General features: G+C 38.1%; 1 protein-coding gene across 1 annotated transcript in view; it reads left to right on the forward strand.

Moving 5' to 3' along the window:
- birc6 (baculoviral IAP repeat containing 6) overlaps window positions 1–22,028 on the forward strand; it is a 130,387-nt gene that overhangs the window by 11,756 nt on the left and 96,603 nt on the right. The window contains exons 4-22 of the mRNA XM_073827622.1: window positions 3,107–3,300; window positions 6,571–6,682; window positions 8,435–8,517; window positions 8,633–8,855; window positions 8,943–9,112; window positions 9,197–9,255; window positions 11,113–12,606; window positions 15,861–16,010; window positions 16,323–16,548; window positions 17,137–17,297; window positions 17,406–17,537; window positions 18,490–18,621; window positions 18,736–18,902; window positions 19,189–19,322; window positions 20,614–20,775; window positions 20,861–20,992; window positions 21,120–21,217; window positions 21,328–21,475; window positions 21,575–21,708. Coding sequence (XP_073683723.1) covers window positions 3,107–3,300; window positions 6,571–6,682; window positions 8,435–8,517; window positions 8,633–8,855; window positions 8,943–9,112; window positions 9,197–9,255; window positions 11,113–12,606; window positions 15,861–16,010; window positions 16,323–16,548; window positions 17,137–17,297; window positions 17,406–17,537; window positions 18,490–18,621; window positions 18,736–18,902; window positions 19,189–19,322; window positions 20,614–20,775; window positions 20,861–20,992; window positions 21,120–21,217; window positions 21,328–21,475; window positions 21,575–21,708 — 4,111 coding nt within the window. The remainder of the gene's footprint in view (window positions 1–3,106; window positions 3,301–6,570; window positions 6,683–8,434; window positions 8,518–8,632; window positions 8,856–8,942; window positions 9,113–9,196; window positions 9,256–11,112; window positions 12,607–15,860; window positions 16,011–16,322; window positions 16,549–17,136; window positions 17,298–17,405; window positions 17,538–18,489; window positions 18,622–18,735; window positions 18,903–19,188; window positions 19,323–20,613; window positions 20,776–20,860; window positions 20,993–21,119; window positions 21,218–21,327; window positions 21,476–21,574; window positions 21,709–22,028) is intronic.

Consider the following 22,028-nt stretch of genomic DNA (forward strand, 5'->3'; position numbering starts at 1 on the left):
GAATATTTTTTAATATAACTCTGATTGTATTCGTCTGAAAGGAGAAAGTCATATCAGCTCAGATGGCTTGAGGGTGAGTAAATCGTGGTTAATTTTAGTTTTTTGATGAACTATTACTTTAAGATCTCACAATTTTATCTTTATAGCAATGTAAGATTAAAATTGGAACTATATTTCTCATAATTGGCTTTATATTTGACAACTGTGACTTTATTTCTCATAGTTATGCCTTTATAACTCAAAATTGTGCCTTTCACATAATTGCCTCATAATTGAGGATTACTCCACTTCCAAAATAAAAATTTCCTGATCGTTTACTTACCCGATATTCATGTCTTTCTTTCTTCGGTCACAAAAAATTGTTTTTTGAGGAAAACGTTCCAGGATTTTTCTCCATATAGTGTACTTCAGTGGTGATCAAGGGATTGAAGGTTAAAAATGCAGTTTCAGTGCAGCTTCAAAGGGCTCTACACAATCATAGCCGAGGAATAAGGGTCTTATCTAGCGACATGATCAATTTCTATACTTTTTAACCTCAAATGCTCATCTTATCTAGCTTTGTGATGCCCATGCGTACTCTGTGCAGTTCATATTTCACAAATGCAACTTCATGTCTTACAATTGTTGCTTGATTTCTCACGATTGTGACTTTATTTCCTAATTAGAACTTCATTGCTAAGTTGCCCTTATTTAATCTGAACCAGAAACAGGCTTCCATAGAAAGCGTATTTTGTCCTATCACAAATTTTTTAAATGAATTCATTGCTGGATCTGATGTGACTTTGATTTGATTGTGGAATACGTTCTTAAAGTGTTCTTCAATCACAGGAGTGTTTCTCTCTCTCACAAACACACACGCTGATAGTATTGCCTATCCATTCATTATTGTGCAGTGCTGGGATTTGGCTTCATGTTTCAGTGCTGCAGAGCTTCTGGCAAGCTACTTTTCCTTTCTTGAATTTGTGGGTCATATAAAGTTGGATTAAAACCTCGCGGCACTGTGTGTGGCGACATGTTTGCTGATGTAATGCAATCTGAATGTGTGTGTGTTTGCGTGTGTTTGTTAATAAGCAAGAATAGTTGAGTCATGTAGCATTACAGCGTATAGATTATTCATGAGACCCATCCTCACAGTGACTGAACTGTGCAGACACACACAGGCTGTATTGAACAGCGGTGCTGCAGAGCTCTGAGGTGTATCAGGAGCCCTGCAGTAACAGGAGGATGATCAAAGACTCCCACTAATGCACCTGTGCCAGTGAAGTCTGTCAGAGCTGAGGTCCATCTTAAGACTCCCTCTGTCTTTATACTTACAGTCACGACTGCTACTGTAGGAATGCAAAGTGAAGAGCAGAGAGGAACACTCAGTTTAAAGTGTAACGCATGATTGGGTGTGACTTTAGATCGTCTCAGGATTCTCTGCAGCTGAATTGTGTTAAACAGATCACTTTCTTCTGCTTTTGTTCCCTCTTAAGTGCAGTTTTGTTCTCTTTCATGAGACATTTTTAGTTTCAATGTTTTTTGGGATAATTGTTTTAAATACATTTACACTACCAGTCAAAAGTTTTTGAACAGTAAGACTTTTAATGTTTTTAAAGTCTCTTCTGCTCACCAAGCCTACATTTATTTTATCCAAAGTACAGCAAAATACTAAAATTCTGAATTATTTTTACTATTTAAAATAACTTTTCTATTTGAATTATATTTTAAAATGTAATTTATTCCTGTGATTTCAAAGCTGAATTTTTAGCATCATTACTCCAGTCACATGATCCTACAAAATCATTCTAATATTCAGATTTGCTGCTCAAAAAGAGATTTTTTTCAGGTTTCTTTGATGAATAAAAAGTTCAGAAGAACAGCATTTATCTAAAATAGATTTTTGTAACATTATAAATGTCTTTATCATCACTTGATCAATTTAAAGCCTCCTTGCTAAATAAGAGTATTAATTTCTATACCCCCCCCCCCAAAAAAAATTTATTAATAATATTATATATATAAAAAATTACACAGATGTTTTAAATATTGATAATATTAACAATTAACAAGTTTCTTGTACAGCAAATCGGCATATTAGAATGATTAAATATGTTAAATATATAAGTATTGTGCCAGTAATAATAAAAAACAATACCAGTAAACATTGTACAACAAATATAAATATACTTGCAGAATAAGAAACAGTAAAAGTAAAATATAATAAAAATAAATTAAATAAAAATGTTTTTATAATTGAACCAATGTACAACAAATGTAAAAACAACAACCTGCAATATAAAACTGTTAATTATTCATAAAATGTTATTTAATATTTAAATATACGAAATAATGAAATAAATCCAATAATCCAAATAAATAAACAAAATGCAATAAATAAAAAAGAGTTATGTGTTTAAGGACCCCTCATAAATGCTGATCTAGGAACTGTTTCGCATGAGTCATGTTCACCTAGATATGAGGAATGAAACTGATCCTAGATCAGCACTCTCTTTCTATAAATGGTCCTCTGCGGTTAATGACGGCATGTTTCTCCCCTGCGTCCTCCAAGCCATCAGCATATTACTGCAGTCCTGTTCATGCAGTTTCGCATTGGACCACGGCATCAGCCCCATGTGGTAAAAAAAAAAAAAAATGAAAGTAAGTGCAGCCTTCCCTTGTGTAGTCATCCAAGCACCCTTTTTTCCGTAATTTGGCGGACATCCAGATCGCACTGCTGTAACAATGAGCGTCAGCTACGGTGATGGATTTCTCACTCAGCTCTCCATTGACCCCTGTCAGGCCACTGCACTGAGTTCTGGAACTTTCCTGGCTCTTGGAAAGAGCACAGATTGCGTGTCAGGTTATTTCATGTTTAAACATCCAAGGTTTTTCTAGGTTTAAAAGAGAGTGGAAGTTCAAATAAGCAAGGATTGTTGTGAACAAGCTTGTTCAGACCTGTTTTCAGTTTAGAAATATTTAAACACTTCGGCCTGAAATTAGGCAGCTCAGCTTGGAAAAAGGCTTTGTATGTGTTACAAGCTCCTAAAAAAGCTGTAAGCTTGATATTTTTACCATCTTGCTGTGAATGCTGTTGAAATTTAATGTCGTCTTTCTCACTTTGCAGTGGGCGACCGTGACCTTCCATCTCCCTCATCACGTGCTGAAGGTGGTAACAAATGCCATCGTGAACGAGTTGAAAAAGTTGAATCAGAATGTCGCAGCCCTATCGGTCGCCTCTTCGGTCATGGACAGACTCTCCTACCTCTTACCGAGTGGCAGGCCAGAGCTGGGAGTTGGACCTGGGCGCTCTGTAGACAGGTAACTGCACAATACAGGGTCTCTTCTGTGTTTGTCAAATTATTTGTGATAGCATAACAGTATTCGGAATTGTACATTTTACCTCAAATACTGCATCTTGAGATTAGTGCCATTACTTTTCCATTTCCATTTGTGACCCTGGACCACAAAACCAGTCATAAGGGTCAGTTTTATTTTTAATTTGGATTCACCATCTGAAAGCTGAATTGATGTATGGTTTTTTTTTTAGGATAGGACAATATTTTGTAGAGATACAGATTTAAAAGTCTGGAAACTGAGGGTGCCAAAAAAAAAAGAAAGAAAAGAAAATCACTTTTAAAGTGGTCTAAATTAAGTTCTTAGCAATGCACATTACTAATCAAAAATTAAGTTTTGATATATTTACGGTAAGAAGTTTAAAAAATATCTTCATGGAACATGATCTTTAATTAATATCCTAATTTTTGGCATGAAAGAAAATTTGATAATTAATTAATTTTGACCCATACAATATTTTTTACTATTGCTTCAAATATACCTGTGCTAATTAACGACTGGTTTTGTGGTTCATGGTTACATTTGTGGACATTAGGTAAAAAAATCTAATGGGTTCATGAACTGCCTTTTTTATTTTGTACTGTTCTCTGAGATCCACTTTTAATGTTATTAAGATTTATACATCAAAAACATCATAATGTCGAAGTAATAGGCTTTTTTCTTTACTATTTTTACCCCCTCATCTGAACGAACTGTTTGAATAAACATGACGGATTGTAGACTCAGAAGTAAATGCCCACTGCTATGATTGGCTAATAGTTTGTATGTTTGACAGCCTACATCCTTCATAGATGGACACTACTGTGATTTAGGTCAAAAACACAATAACACTGAGTATATATCAAACAATCTGTAACTGACAACGCATGTTATAAAATAACAGTTACTCCCATGTGGTGCGACATTGCTGTTGGATACAATATAGTCAGCACAACGTTGTCTTTTACTTTCAATCTTTCTGAAAATCCTGTGTCAAATTGTGCTTTGTTTGTAAACAAATCTGTGGTAAAATGAAGTGAACAAAGGACCAAGTTCTTACTGATTTGGTCTGGATCATCATTAAAAATAAAGTTCATCCACTCTTTTTTAATGTTGGGATCAGAAGGAAGGCCATAACTTTGCACTGCAGTCTCTTGTTGAATTCAGAGCCATCTATATCATTTGGTTTCTGCTTAGACCTGTGTTCACCTCTTGTCATTTAAACTACATGTGCAAATTGGTGGGCGGGGCTAAACAGGAAGTGATGTAGAAGCAGGCGTTGATCCTCTTCTGCGATGGCAGTGTTTAGCCACACTATTACATCATAAAGTGGCACATTTCACAAAAGTTCTGAAACTTACAGGATGTTTCTACAGTGCAGACTTCTAATATGTCAAAAGATTAAGGGAATTTAGATTTTTCAGTTCATGACTCATTTCATAGACTTGTGTTGAATGCACCATTCATATCATTAAACCAAGTCATTTCAATTAACCATTACGTCACTGAGATTTGAGGGATAGGGTATTTCCGCTTGGTCTAATAAGGAAAAACTATTTAAAACCTATCATGAGTGTAATGAACTGAGAAACCAAAATTGCCTTGATCTTTTGATCAAGTTGTACATGTATGTGTTTGGGCTCTTTCAGATATTTCAGAGCAATGGAAGACATAATCTCAGACAAATTTCACATGTTCGCAAAATCAGACAAAAGAGAAAATGTGGAGAGCAGCCACTTTCGTTTTATTTTGTTTTGGCCAGTCAAAGTCTAAATTCTGTCTAGTAAGCACACGTCCTTGTACGTCTCACAATGAATACGAATTAGGTCAGTAGGCGGAGAGTAGTGGTTTTGTGGTTGCTGGAACACATTTGACCCACATCAGTGTCTACACCACGAAAGCAATCTGGGCAAATGCGTTTTCGACTACCTCTGGAAGTGGCCGAAAGTGGAAAAGCTCAAAACGTTTCACACCCCATTTACATCTATATTTAGCGCTGTACACTTGTGATCCGATCAACCAAAACGCATCTTAATACCAAATGTAAACTGGGCCTAAAAGATCATTGTACTATAAGGGTTTGTTCATACTTGTCATGTTTGGTTTGAATAAAACAAACTCTGGTGCGATTGCTCTGTTAGTGCGGTTCATTTGAGTAAGTGTGAACGCTGCCATCCGAACCCTGGTGCGCACCAGACAAGTGGACTGAAGCTGCTAAAAAGATGGGTCTCAGTCCGTATCCAAACGAACTCTGGTGTGCTTCGATTGAAATATGAACGCGACACGGTCTAAATACTTCTAAATAAACCAAAAACAGGAGGTAATGACAAGATGTGACGCTAGGTGACATGATTTCACGAAGGGAACAAGCTGTGTGTCCAAAACAAAATGAGCAGAAGGCAAACGTGGAGCAACAAGGAGGTAAAGTGCCTTTCATGAGCTCTTCGTGAGTTTGCAGGTGGTAAAAAATATAATCAAATACACGCAACAATGAGCGGGCTTAGTTTAACAGACAACACTAGTTACATTTAACTTAAACCGCTTTAAGTCAAACATACCTTTTCCTTTTGTTTGAAGTGTTCAGTGAGTTTCGTCACAAAATATACGTCATTCAACTTGACCAATCAGTTTGAAAACGTATCACTATGCCTTTAGGTTCAGTATCTTTAGGTTCACTGTCAAAAATGCCAGTGCGAGCACTAAGTGGAGAAGGACCAGATGTATAATTTCCCTTTTTGGTCCGGGCGAAAGGAAACAACACACCCTTAACATCCTGTAAGTTTCAGAACTAAAAACTTATATTAAAGGCAGTCTGTCAAAATGACAGCTTTTGGAATGTTTTACTCTATGATATAGAGTAAAGCACTGCGATAAGCACCGCCTCCGCAGAAGAAGATCGACATCACTGCCTGTTTAGCCCCGCCCACCGATTTTCTTGGTCACTATTGCGTTGTCTCTTCTAACAGGTTGCTTGATATGCATCGAGTTAATTATTCATTTTTGCAGTCATAGCAGTTGAAGTTTATGTCTGAGTGTACAATTCACCACACCTATTCAAACGGTGTTCTGATGAGGGGGGTCAAAAACAGGGCAGAAAATAGCCTATTACTTCAAAATTATGTTTTTTTTTATGTAAAAATCTTGACTATAAACCAAGAATTAATTTGAGGACCCAGGCTGATTTGAAGTGCTTTTTTTGCCTCTTTACCACTGAAGGTCTCTTGTTTGACTTAAGAGCATGTGTGATATTTACAGGTCTTTGATGTACAGTGAAGCTAACAGAAGAGAGACGTTCACATCCTGGCCTCATTCTGGCTACAGGTGGGCTCAGCCTGATCCCATGGCCCAGGCAGGCTTTTATCACCAGGTTTGTGTTATCACCATGGCAATGATTCTTTTCAAATCGACTGTCACAATTAAATTTTGCCCTGGCTTTCTCTGCTCAGGTTCTCTTCGGTGTGGTATGTTATTTTTGGTTTCTTTTCGCTGTATAATGATTCATCTTAATGGCATCTGGCACTGACTGATTGTGAAAGCCTGTTTCACTAGTGAAAGAGAAATCATTTTGAGCACAGACCTAAACTGGGTCAAAAAGATTTAAAGATTGTTTGACTAATTGTTCAGACCATGATGAATCCAAGAAATTAATCCAGGTTAGTTAATGTTTGAAATGTCAGTTATGAGATCATAGATCATTTTATGAATGTTTCGCTTTTGATTTTATTATAATATTAGGGAATTCCTGATGATACACACGTACATGATGTATTGTCTCTACTCGAGTCACCATGCATGCCAAGGAGGTTTGAGCTGCACTTGTAACCAAGGAGACCACACTACTCCTCTCACCCATGTTCACTGTTGTCATGCCAACTGAAGGGAGAACAGTGCCTCTGTGTTGTGGATGAAAGGGTGATGCCACAGCAAAGGGACATTCTGTTAGGTTAAGAAATAAAGAGCGAAATGGGAAAACGTGATTAATTATGAACTCAAGTTTCTTTTAAAGGGTTAGTTAACCCAAAAATGAAAATTAGCCCATTATTTACTCACCCTCAAGGCATCCTAGGTGTATATGACTTCTTTCTTTAAGACGAATGCAATCGGAGTTGTATTAAAAAGTGTTCTGGCTCCTTCAAGCTTTATAATGCAATGAGTGGGTGTTTCTTTTCATCATTCCAAAACAAGCCCAATAAAGTGCATCTATCTATAATAAAAAGTGCCTCACATGGCTCCGGGGGGGTGAATAAGGGCCTCCTGTAGTGAATCAATGGGTTTTTGTAAGAAAATATCTATATTTAAAACATCATAAACTCTTTTTTTCTAGCTTGCGCTGACAGTTCTACACAGAAGTGACGAATGCGGATGCAAAGTGGAGAGCTCAAAACAACAGTCACGAATTAGAAGTACAAAGTACATTTTTGTAAAGAAAAATATGGGTAGATTTCGATACAAGCCAAGAGGAGACTGGTTTTTCTTTGCTAAAGTCAGAAAACTTTGCTTCCTTTGCACCTGTAAACAAACGTTGGTTTTCACGAGACTCACAGGCGCATGTGCTACGCCCTACGTCATCTGCCCGTAGTTGCTTCCATGTACAAAAGTTAGATAAAAATGATTATTACGCTTTAAATATAGATATTTTTCTTACAAAAATGTATCAGTTCGCTACAGGAGGCCCTTATTCACCCCCGGAGCCGTGTGAGGTACTTTTTATTATGGGTGGATGCGCTTTATTGGACTTGTTTTGGACTGATGAAGAGAAACACCCACCCATTGCATTATAAAGGAGCCAGAACAATTTTAACATAACTGATTGCATTTGTTTGAAAGAAGGAAGTCATATACACTTAGGATGCCCTGAGGGTGAGTAAATAATGGGCTAATTTTCATTCTTGGGTGAACTAACATTTTAAAGTTCACCCTGACCGTCTAAGTGAACTTTCATCTTTTTAAACTGTCATACCAGATGTGCTTATTAAAGCACCTGTTGGGTCATGTGACTTTTTATTATTATCTTTCCTGGTATTGCATTTATAATGTGTCATCTTTGTCCACTTGTATCAGATCTTTGAATGTCTCTTTGCACTGTAGATGGCGCTAACAATTGTCTTTTTCCTTCTAGCCTGCATCCACAGGTGATGACCGGGCCATGTGCTTCACCTGCAGCGTGTGTTTAGTATGCTGGGAACCTACAGATGAGCCCTGGTGAGAAGCACCCCACTAAAATACAGCCGCAGTGTCTCACTGACTCAAACATGAACCATAACAAAGTGAACTCCTTTTTGTAACCAGCCTAGTAATGCCTTTGATATTTTTTTAGGTCTGAGCATGAGCGCCATTCGCCCAATTGTCCATTTGTGAAAGGGGAGCACACCCAAAACGTCCCACTATCCGTCACCTTGGCCACCAGCCCAGCTCAGTTTCCCAGCGCAGATGGTTCGGATAAAATAGTGTGCTATGGGTTCGGTAGCTGCCCTCATTTCCTTGCTACAGCAACCAAAAGGGGGAAGATTTGCATCTGGGATGTTTCAAAGCTTATGAAGGTTTGTTGTTCATCACTATGTTTGTTTCTAAAGTGGATGAGAATGTTGCAGTGCATCTAAACCTCAATGTTTTTCTCACCTGTGCAGGTGCATTTAAAGTTTGAGGTGAACCCATATGACCCAGCCATCCTGAGGCAGCTGATTCTGTCCGGCAGTGAGCAGCAGAGTCTCACAGGCACAGAATCACGAAGGCCCACGCTCTCTTGGCTTGAAGAGGCCACCTGCTGCTCTGATTTACCCAAACTAGAGGGGGACAGGTTGTAAACCCACATATACACACTTGTGGCAAGTTATGTGTTTAACTTGTGTTTATTAAACATGTCCTGTGTTTTTGTACCTAGTGATGACCAGATAGAGGATTCAGACAGCGAAGAGCATTCCAGATCAGAGTCGGTAACAGGTAAAAACACTAAGACATAGATTTTTATGTATTTAAAGATTAGTTCACTTTCAGGAAAACCTTTAATGCCTTTAATTTCTTTTTGACTGACAAAAGAAAGACATGACCATCTTGGATGACATGGGGGGTAAATTATCAGGAAAATTTAATTCTTGAAGTGAACTAATTCTTTAAGAATATTCATTCAACACTAGGGATGTAACGGTATCAAAACTTCACGGTACGGTAATACCTCGGTATGAATGTCACGGTACGGTATTTATTGAATCATTTACAGGAAAAACAAAACTAATGAAGAGACTCGAAAAAAGTGCCAGAAGTGTTTATTAAACAGTTTACATGAACACTGAACATATCAATGGCATACAAATTAGCCATCTATCTGTAATCTTTGAAACAGGAACTTCAATTTTTCAATTTTAATAACAAAAAATTATTAAACCATGTAACCACGTTACTTTTTTTTCGCAGTACTTTAGCCTACTTTGAGTAGTAACGAAAACATTCATTTCAGTGGAAAAATAAGTCCAAAACTCTGTTTTAACATTTTGAACAATAGGGCTCCACAATCTTTTGCTTTTTTTTTTTTTTTTTTAGAAATTCTTGTGTGTTTTTATTTTTCTGATAATCAAATGAAAGAATAGACATTTATTTTTAATCAAATGAAAAATAAACCCTTTTAATTTTTGGCAAACAAACAGGTTTACTGTTAAAATCAATACATGGAAGAAAAATTATATTCAGTTTAAAACGTTTAAATAATAATTGTAGTATTTTTGTTCTACACTTAAGTGGTTAATCTTGTTGTAATATTTATTTTTTATCATATATATTGTTTTATGTAAATTATTTAAATAGGAATATATACACACCTACATTATACTGTACAAAAGTAATACAAGACTAATATTGTTCTGTTACATGTTAAACCGTACTTTTATTTTGACAGGTTGCCATGAAGTTTCTGTGTGTATACCGTAGTATGATATGATGCTAGTTTTCTCAAATGAAACGGTAAAAGTGACACTCACAGCAGCTTTGGAGACTGAGTTATCTGTTCATGTGAGATACAAAGGCCAAAAATTAGCGGGAGCATCACGCGTGCTTCAGTATGAGTGTTGTAAAAAAAAAACAAAAAAAAAACGTGTCTTCTCCATTTATACAGACAGAGGCAAACGGAACATGCAGTATTCATATTAAAACGGTCTTTCTCCATTTCAGTTTTCACAGACACTAGTCCATATCGCGATTTGAATTAAGTGACAGACCAACTTTTGATTTATTAATCCAATAATCGACAAATTCCGTGGCATTTCGCGCTATAACGTTAGTTAATTCGGTTTTTATGAATGGAGTCCGCGATCCAGTCCGTGTTTTCGCGGAGGAGACATTGTAAACGCGTGACAGTGTAGAGACAGAAATGACATGCCTTCGTGTAAATAAGATAAATAACATAAGGCAATTTAGTTTGTTTAATAAAAGAACAATGTATAGACCTGTTCTATAGGAAAGATAACCTTAAATGACTTCTATTGTGATCTGGCGCTAATATATCGAAAATAAAATGAACTTGACGTTCAAGGGGGGCGGGCAACAGACCGCAAAGGATGACGGCCACGCCTGGGCTGATGGGAATTGTAGTTCCCGCTACCTCCCGTTCGCTCCATTCGCCTGAGCAAACTTTTCTTAGAAGAACTATGGTTTTATCGAGTCATGCGACCACGGTAGTATCGAAAAAATTTGCTATTGCGGTACGACGGTATTTACAATACCGTTACATCCCTATTCAACACTTATTTTCCAACCTGCATTAAACACCCTTATTTATTGTTTTATTGTTCTCTTTAATTTGTGTAGGCCCACTGGGTCAGAAGGAGACAATGGAGGTGAGTTTGGGAGTCACAGCTCTTAGTGTCCTTCAGCAGCCTGAGAAGTTGCAGTGGGAGGTGGTGGCCAGTGTGCTGGAGGACACAGTTAAAGATCTAGAGGAGCTGGGTGCCAACCCTCCACACTCACTGGGCCCCCCAAAAGCCGAAAAGGCAAAGGAGAGGCCGGCCGAGCACCACAACATTCCCTTCCCCTGCCTGCTGGCCGGAGGACTGCTAAGCTACCGGTCAGCAGCTAGTTCTCCACTAGGTCCCCCTCCGTCTCGACGCTCCATGGATAGCCCAGTAAGGACTGCTGCCCCTGAGGGGCTTGCACCGGACCAGGGACCCATGGAGATCGAGTCCTGCAATCCTCCCACAGACCTGGGCTCCCCAAATCTACCACCAGCCGCCCCTGTGCATAGGACTATGCCTGTACTACTCCTCTACAGCATCAAGGAAGCAGATGAGAAGTCTTCAGGTAAGGTGTTCACCCAGATGAACAACCTGATGAGCAAAGGGCTTCACGAAGAGGGCTTCACTGTCCCACAGATTATCGAGATGGAGTTTGACTCGCACGAGCAGCTGCTGCTGCAGGACCCTCCCATCACGTACATCCAGCAGTTTGCAGATGCAGCTGCTGGACTCGGACCTTTGGATGGGGAAAAGTGGAGCTCTCTGGCTCCACGGCCGGGCTCTCTAGTGCAGTGCTTGCGCTTGCCAAAAGCACTGGAGGAAGAGAACTTGTATGTAGACTCCATCACCCCCTGCAGTGATGGATTACACTTGTTAGTCGGTCTTCAGCCGTGCTCCGTAGAGTCCCTTAGCGCTATCAATCAGGTGGAGGTGTTAAACACCCTCAACCGTCTGCACTCGGCCCTTTGTGGTCATCGCAAAGGACAGACACTGGCCAATGGCCATGACGCCCACTCGGGCACCTCTCCTCCTCAGACCCCTCTTATCCTGCCCCCTCATGACCAGCAACAGCCCCATACTTCCAGACCTCTAGGGGGCAGTGGTGGTGGCGGATACCTTGCGCTCTACAAGTTGAATTACTCCACCCGCATCGTGACCCTGGAGGAGGAACCAGTGAAGGTGCAGCAGATCCGTGACCCTCGGGATGCCGTCACTTCTCTCCTCCTCTTGCCGCCAGATGTACTGGATGGCAGAGAGGATGATGGAGAGGAAACTTCAGAGGAGTCTACACCTTCAGGTCTCAAAAATGGCACAGGGACAGTAGCGTCCGCAGTGATAGCTGGCCCAAGCATTATAACTTCCGCTGGGAAGGAAAAGCGAGGAGAGGTGACCGGACTTGGACACCTGGTGGTGACTACGCAGGCAGGTTACATCATGATTCTAGACTTGTCCACCCTAGAGGTGATGGCCAAGGTGGAGCCACCCAAGAAAGAGGGAACAGAAGAGGTGGACCCCTTTGTCTCTGTTACCTACTGCTCAGGCACCGACCGGCTGTGTGCCTGCACAAAAGGTAAGCAACCCAGATGCTTGTTTACAACTGTTATACGCGCTTCTTCATGCGTTGTTCATTAACAAGGGCATAAGAGATGTGGAGGTTCACTGTTTCTTTCAGTTTAGCTCACTGCCCACACTTACCTCATTGCCATGATAAGCAATAAAGTTCTTATTAACTGAAGTGAGCTCAGCCGACCCTCAAACAAGGCCAAAACTGTTAAACCATCTCACTTGCATTCATGAGAAGTTAAGTTTAGTGAATCATTTGTCCACTGTACTGTTTTTATAATATGTATTGCTCTTTTGATTGGCTGCATGATAGATGGAGGCGCCGGTGCGGTCACTTGCTTTTAAAATACTCTGTCATTTTTGGCCATACAAGTAATGCATCTTTCGAAATCTGTAAAGACTCTACGTTTATTCGTTTGCACTCAGAACAAAAACGATACGTTGTGCTTTTGTAAAATAATTAAAACAACTGGATGCGCTTTCTGCCATCTTGTGCTGCGTCCGAAATCGCATACTGCTTTAGTAGGTTCTACATTTAAATTTGAACTTACTTCCCGACCGTTAAAAAAGTACATTCTATATAGTGTGAATATGGATAGTATGAATGGAATTCGGATGTACTACAGTCGCCGCTTGAAAAGAGCTGTGTAAAGGACGCAGCGTTAGTCTTTGTGAATTTGAACACGAATTTGAAACTTCGGAACTCTGTGTATGCTTGCCTTACAGACATGAGAAATGCGTGAAGAGAGAGTGAAATGTCTACATTCAAATGAACCAATTCAAATAAAAAAAACATTCTCAGATTATGTAATCCGTATGAAACATGCAAACAGGCGCACTCATTACTGCAGAGATGAGGAATCAGTGTCGCCGACTTAATCTCATGAGACGCAAAACAAATAAAGCACTAGTTTATCAACAAATTATTAAAACGTTAATGCAGTCTCCTTACTGTTGTTCCCTGACATATTTGTATGCTGTGGCAAGCTTTATGCATACGCTTCAGTGCTTATTAGACTATGTAGTCAATTAAAGGCATATTATTATGATTTATATGGTTTATTAATAAACATGCGACTAATAGTCGACTAATGCTTGAAATGAACGACTACTAGTAGACCAGAAATATCTTTAGTCGAAGGCAGCCCTGGAAAATAGCCTATGGAAAATTTTTATAACATTACAAGTGGAACAGTACAAAATAATAAAAAAAAAGGCAGTTCATGACCGCTTTAATGCCAGCTTTGCTATTGTGTGTTATTGAGCATGCATTTTAAGTATAATGTATTTCTATGATGGCATAGCTGAATTTTGAAAAGCCAACACTTTAGTCTTCAGTGTCACATGATCCTTCATAAATCATTATAATACGCTGATTTAATGCTCAAGAAGAAATTCTTATCACATCTGTGCATGTAATATAATAAGAGACAAGACATATGGGGAATTCCACCCCTGCCTTTCACTTTCGCTTTTTTTTCTGTCCGTCACTGTATTTGTTAATCAGTAGTTTGATTAAGAATTGCAGTTAGCGAGTTAAGCAACCTTAACCTTAAGCATGATCTGCGTACCATTCTTCTTCATATGCTTATGAATAAATAAATTGTGTGGTTGTTAAAGAAGTGTGCCAGAACTTTTATATAGTTTTTTTTTTTAATAGTCAGGTATTTGACTTATTTAGTGTTCACCTGACGGAAACTGATAATATCCAGAATATCATAGAAACTATGAAATAGAAATTGACTGGCTTGTCACCAGAACATTTTGCATGAGAAAACAATTTCTCCAGAAAATATTAAAAAAAAAACGTAATACTTTCTAGTTTAGATGGATATTTTTCTTTGCTGTAAACATGCTACACGCAATTATTTAAAATCTGTGTAAAGCAGTATTATGTATGGGTTCTGAGTTTGTCACACCGCAGTGTGTTAAATGTGTTATTAACCACTGAGCCAAATTTTAATGATAAAGAAAACTGCCAAGTAAATGAAGTAAGATAGCAAGATGTAGACAGTTGTAACTAACAGTAATGACAGAAACTCACAATAAAGCGGGGTGAACCACTGATACTAATGCACTGTAGTTCGGGCTTTTGCTAATGATTATTTTGGTAATCGAGTAATCTGTCGATTATTCTGATTAATTGAGTAATCAGAAAATTATAATTAATTTTTTTGTAGTAATAAAAATAGACCTAAGTGAACTATCCTTTAAAGTTACTTAAACTTCATATATAATAGTAATGAGGCAATAATTTGTTCAAATAAAGTATCAAAACCAAGTAATCATATGGCTTTATTGAACAAAACTGTTAAAATACATTGTATTAATGTACATTACACATTATAACAAATGACTGCAGAGAGTTTTTTTTACACTTTACTGCACGATCAAATTCTTGTTTAATATTGACTCAACATTTAATTTAAATGTCCACTTAATCTTTAATATTTGGCCATTTCTTTATGATACAAAAGCTACAGCCACTGTAATTTCCTTAATATGTGGACATAAAAACATGTAAACTCACTGTTAGGGTTTAAACATTTTTAACAGTTAGCATATTGAGAAAGATGTTGATGTGTTCTCTTATGTTTGCGTATGTTTATAAATGATTTGCCTTACAAATCTGATGAAATAGCACACGTTGTGTTCCCAGATGAACATTAAAATAAACCCAATCTCACAACAATGTGCAGAAATGAGGTTTAAAAAGCTAAATGTTAATAATAACAGTTTGTGTGGAGCAGCATTTACTGTGAATAGAACCGCTCTGACACGTAAATAAAGCACATATTAAACCTGCATTGCCTATATTTATTCAACTAAATTGTAGCGGTTGTGAATTCTTAATAGCACTATGCTTCATTATGATTTTTAAATGAGTTTAATAAGTAAAAATGCGTCACTTCCGGTATTTTGCCGATTACTTGACACAGGCAAAATGGAATCATGTTTTTTTTTTTTTTTTTTTTTTTATCATCGAGTACTCTAATTGAATCAAGGAAATGTTGCAGCCCTAGCTCTAGTTATAATAGTGTTAGGAGAGGGCTCATGCTCAGTGGCTCCAGTGCCTCAGCAAGACATGATTTCAGGCCCACCCAAAATATCCTGAACACAAAAATTGTGAAAAACTGTTAAACATCTTTGTAACATGTTTTCAGCAATAGATTTATAAAATTTAAAATTAGTTTTAAACACATTTCAAGATAAAATTCTGGAGCTATTAAGTTTTTAATGATGTTTTTTTCCTCTTTGAAGGTGGAGAGCTTCATTTCCTTCAAATTGGAGGTGTGTGTGATGATATCGATGATGCCGACATTTTTGTCGACGGCCCCCTGTCTAATAGGGCAGAGCAACTACTGGATGGAGCAAAACCCACATCAAATCCTTCAAGCCCAGGTATCACAGGTGAGTGACACATGGAAGCACAATAAACCTTGTGTGGTTTTGTATCTGTCCAACATCACGCAGGGGTTCATATAGTTTATTTAATTTGCCCTTTGGCTATCAGCCTTAATAAATCAATTGGTCCTGTTGAATTGAATTTTGTCTATTTAAAACAGCTGATGCACAGTGTGCTTTCTGGACAATTTTCCTCTGTGTTCTTTGTTCATTGTGTCATCTGATGTTGCTGTGTAAATAACACTAGCAGTAAAATGCTGGTTTGCCTTATACCCATGCAAATGTTCAGTATAGTAAGCTGTGTGTGTCTTTTGGCAGGAGTTGACCTCCTAGTGGACCAGCCGTTGACCGCAGAGACACTTTCTTCACTGGTGGAACTAACACGTTTTGAAACACTGACGCCACGCTTCAGTGCAACAGTGCCCCCTTGCTGGGTGGAGGTGCAGCAGGAACAGCAGCAAAGGCGGCATCCACAGCACCTTCACCAGCAGCACCACGGCGATGCAGCACAACACACACGCACCTGGAAACTACAGAGTGACAGGTGTGCATTCACAAACAGCCTACACTCTCACTCATACAACAAACATCCGCCCTCAAATCCCTGGTGGTAGTTAAAGGGATAGTTCACCCAAAAATGTACATTCTGTCATTAGTTATTCATCTTTATGTCCATCCAATCTAAAAAAGACCTTTGTTAATCTTCGGAACACAAATTAAGATATTTTTGATGAAACCCAAGAGCTTTCTGACCCTGTATAAACAGCAAAAAGAAATTGTTGAATAAATTAGTTGTTTTTGTTTTCTTTGCACGGAAAAGTATTCTTGTAGCTTCATAAATATAAGGTTGACCTACTGATGTCACATGGACTATTTTAACAATGTCCTTACTACCTTTCTTGGCCTTGAACGTGCTAGTTGCGTTGATGTCTATGCAGGGTCAAAAGCTCTCAGATTTCATCAAAAATGTCTTAATTTGTGTTCCTAAGATGAATGAAGGTCTTACAGGTTTGCAACGACATGAGGGTGAGTAATTAATGACAGAATTTAAATTTTTCCCTTTAAAATCTCCCGCACACTCTTATGCTACAGTTCTTTCTGGTTCTGGTTGTAATATATCTCTCTCTCTTAGCTCCAGCTGGGACGAGCATGTTTTCGAGCTGGTCTTGCCCAAAGCCTGCATGGTCGGACATGTGGACTTCAAGTTTGTGCTAAACAGCAGTATTACTAACATCCCTCAAATCCAGGTCGCACTGCTTAAGAACAAAGCGCCAGGCCTGGGAAAAGTGAATGGTGGGTCACTCTCTTAACCAGAATAGGATACCATAGATTCTGTGGGCTAGTTTGATCTGATTTTATTCCCCTAATTAATGTTTTGGCGTGTAAAACTTTGTGTTGCAGAGACGGCAGTGGACAGGCAAATTGTTTTCCCCTTGTCTCACGTCCTGCACTCAAATGGAGAGAAGAATGGACAACCACATCTGCATGATTTCTCAGAGGACATCCAGTTCATGGACATTGAGGAGTCGCCAGGTAAAGAGTCTTGATGATTAAAGGAGAAGTTCAGTTCCAGAACAAAAATGTACAGATAATGTACTCGCCCCATTGTCATCCAAAATGTTCATGTGTTTCTTTCTTCAGTCGTAATGAAATTATTTTTTTGTTCTCCATAGAGGACTTATATGGTGGCTATTTTGAACTTCCAAAATGGAGTTTAAATGCAGATTCAAAGGGCTCTAAACGATCCCAGCCAAGGAATAAGGGTCTTAGTTATTTAGTCATTTTCTAAATAACAAACTAACAAAAAAAAATGTATATACTTTTAAACCTCAGAACTCTTTTTATCCAGGTCTACATGCACTCTGTGCATTTCGGTTCAATACAGTTAGGGTATGACAAAAAACTCCCATCCCATTTTCTCCTCCAACTTCAAAATCATCCTACATCACTGCAGAAGTACTGACCCAGTGTTTACAAAGTGAATGTGAACAAAGGTCAAGCGCCCTTTACAAAAAAGGTAAAACAGCGATTTAGGACGGAATTTGAAGTTAGAGGAGAAAATGAGATGGGAGTTTTTCAGCATACCCTAACTGTCTTGAACAGGACTGCACAGAGTATACTTGTGCATGGCAGAGCTAGACAGGACGAGCATTTGAGGTTTAAAAGTATTTAAGATTTAATTTTTTTTTTAACATGACCAATCGTTTAGCTAGGTAAGACTCTTATCTGCATTTTGGAAGTTCAAAATCGTGGGCACCATAGAAGTCCACTATATGGAGAACATTCCTGAAATGTTTTCCTCAAGAAACAAATGCTTTACGACTGAAGAAAGAAAGACACAAACATCTTGTATGACAAGGGGATGAGTAAATTATCTGTAATTTTTAATTCTGGAAGTAAACTTCTCTTTTAAGCCATCTTGACCACCTGAAAAACGTTTGACATCTGTCAGCATTCTTTAATAATGCATCTCTATCTGTCTCAGGCTCCAGGCTGTGTCCGTTCCTGCAGGAGCACAAAGATGATATCTTGTGTGGGCCGGTGTGGTTGTCCAGCGGACTGGATCTGTCTGGACACGCAGGGATGCTGAGCCTTACAAGTCCCAAACTCCTTAAAGGTTTGCCCAAGCTATTTATAGTAGCCACTTTCTGCCATCCAGCAGTGTGCCAGTAGACTAACAGAATTGCATTTTCCTTTTCATAAACATTAACATTTTAATGTTCCTTTCTAGGCATGGCAGGGGGAAAGTATCGTTCATTCTTGGTGCACATTAAGGCAGTGAATGATAAGGGTCTGGATGAGAGCTTGAGGCCAGTTGTGCGGATGCCCTCAGCCAAACCTCACAGTAGTAAAGCTCATTCGCTCTCATCCCTGCTACAGAGGGCTCAGGCCACCAAGGTACAGTACAAACACTGACTTGAGCTGTAATTGACTTACGTGCTGTTTTAAACTGAAGCGTGCAATCCTTTTGTGTTCATTCAAGCTTTTCAATTCACTAATTCCTGCAAAGACTGACGTCATAGCTTTCAGTGCTGGTTTGTGGGCGAGATTCAGTTGTTTCACTGCTATACAGACCCCTAGTGGTTGTATAGCTGCATTGCTTCATAAAAAAAATACTGTTCACTGTGTTCTTTGCATAGAGGTAAAGGCCAATTGATGACCATAAAATCTCTCTCCTTTTCAGGAAAAGGCCTCCACGTCTAAAGCAGACCCTCAGTCTACTCCTAAAAAGCCTGATAACCTGCGGGGCTGTGACTTGCTCCAGGAAGTGTCTGTCACAATTAGGAGATTTAAGAAAACATCTGTTCCCAAAGAAAGGTATTGCATTTGTTTGGTCAAAAATTCAGTAAAACAGTAACATTCCGATATATTAAAAATAACTGTTTACTGTTTACAAATATTTAATTTAAATAATAATTTAATTTAAATAATTAATCCTTTGAGAAGGAGAAGCTACACTGCTGTTTAAAAGTTTGGGATCAGTTAGATTTTTAATGTTTTTTTAAAGAAGTATTTTCTGCTCATCACGACTGCATTTATTTGATTAAAAATACAGAAACTCTAATATTGTGAAATAATATTGAAATTTAAAATAATGGTTTTCTGTTTTAGTCTACTTTATAATAAAATTTATTTCTGTGATAAAAAGCAGAATTTTCAGCATTAGCATCATTACTGTCAAATGATTCAGAAATCAGAATTCCTTCAGAAGTCATTCTAATATGCTGATTTATTGTAAATGTTGGAAACATTTAACTGCCACGTTTCATACACACATTTGTGCCGCTTAATATATTTTTTGGAATCTGTGATACTTTTTAAAAATAATTTTTGTAACAATATACATTACCGTTCAAAGTATGGGGTCAGTAAATTTTATTATTCTTTGTTTGAAAGAAATTAATACTTTTATTCAGCAAGGATGTGTTAAATTGCTAAAAACTGATAGTAAAGAAAATATTTTTTTATTTTTATTTTGAATAAATGCTTTTAAACTTTTTATCTATCAAAGAATTCTGAAAAAAGTGTCACAGGTTCCAAAATAATATTAAGCAGCACAACTGTTTCCAACATTGATAATAAATCAGCATATTAGAATGATTTCTGCAGGATCATGTGGCACAGAAAACTGGAGTAAAGGCTGAAAATTCAACTTTGCATCACAAAAATAAATTCTATTTTAAAAGTATATTAATATAGAAAACTGTTATTTGAAATTGCACTAATATTTCATAACATTAGTTTTTTTCTATATTTTTGATAAAATAAATGCAACTTTGATAAAAGACTTTTTACCGATCCCAACATTTTGAACGGCAGTGTACATTCGTAGCAGCCATCATTTATTAAGAAATAATTAAAACAGGTCTCTGTTCAAATAAAAATTGATCAATTCAATGCACCCTTGCTTAATAAAAAAAAAAAAAAAAAAAAAATTCTTTAAAATAAAAAAATCTTACTGACACTCGAATGTTTGAATGGTAGTGTATCCATATATAAGCTTGGAAATTAAGAAAAGGAATTATTACCTGTTTCAGAGAGGCGTTTTAAGGAATACTACATCTAGTCCATCGCCTAAATGTGCTGTCTGTCTGCTTTTATTTCCCAGAGTGCAACGCTGTGCAATGCTTCAGTTTCCTGAGCTCCATGAAAAGCTGCTAAGAGGTTTGTGTAAGCGTGGAGAAGACGGCCAGAGCTCAGAACACTGTCAGAGTCTTATTTTGGACATCCTCTGCTGGCTGGCTGGGGTTTACTCCAACGGACCCTGCAGGTGAGGTGTCACTGTCTCCCTGTATTTTCAGTCTCTCTATTATTTTCTGCCTCTTTTAATGAACTCCTAATCCCTTGTACTTTAGTTTGAGAGAGGGGAAGGAAGGACTTCTGACTAAAACTAGGAGACGGCTGACGGAGATCATCAGGGCGTGTTTCTTTGAGGCTGGGCGCAGTATAGCTCATAAATGCTCTCGCTTTCTTGCACTTTGTATTAGGTGAGACTTCAGCCTCACGATATTTCTCATTGAAGAACTAATGAACTGCACTATCCAGTTAACATGTTGCAGATACAGTGGTATCTTGTTCATTAAGCTCAATGAATAAATGTTTCTGACATTTCAGTACCGGTAAAGGAGACCCTGGTCAGCAAGGCTTTGGTCAGGCTCTGTTTAAAGCTCTTCTGGATAATATGCCTTATTTGCCTGCTGCTGCCACAGGAGGTATTTTTTTTTTAAATAGTTGAAAATCTGTAGTATTAATTTGTTTCAAAAAGCAGTATGCTTATTTCATTTAAAATGTTAAAATGCTCCTGTCTCTCTTTGTCTTTCAGGATCTGTCTTCTGGTACTTTGTCCTGTTAAATTATGTAAAAGATGAGGACCTGGCCAGCTGCAGTACCGCTTGCGCCTCTCTGCTCACTGCGGTCTCTCGGCAGCTGCAAGACCGCCTGACACCACTTGAGGCGCTGTTGCAGACCAGGTCAGCTTCATATACTTGTACAAAAAAGCTTCTTTTGAGCATGTAGAAGTGATTATTTTAAGGACATTAAACTGTTTTCTCATGGTCATCTCCATTCAGATATGGTCTGTATGGGTCTCCATTTGACCCAGTACTGTTTGACCTGGAGGTGAGCGGGTCTTCCTGTAAGAATGCCTTCAGTAGCAGCATTGGGGTCCAGTCGGATGAGATCGACTTGTCCGATATTCTCTCAGGTGTGTCGGTGCATTCTTCCCTCACTTACACTACCAGTCAAAAGATTTTTAATGTTTTTAAAGAAGTCTCTTCTGCTCACCAAGCTTGCATTTACTTGATCCAAAGTACAGCAAAAACAGTAAAATAATACTGTGAAACGGTGAAATATTTTTACTATTTAAAATAACTGTTTTCTGTTTGAATATATTTAAAAAAATAATTTATTCTTGTGATCAACTCTAAATTTCAGCATCATTACTCAAGTCTTCAGTGTCACACGATCCTTCAGAAATCATTCTAATATGCTGATTTGAAAATTTAAATAGTATAAATATTTCAA

The sequence above is a fragment of the Garra rufa genome, chromosome 21, assembly GCF_049309525.1.
Source record: "Garra rufa chromosome 21, GarRuf1.0, whole genome shotgun sequence".
NCBI lineage: Eukaryota > Metazoa > Chordata > Actinopteri > Cypriniformes > Cyprinidae > Garra > Garra rufa.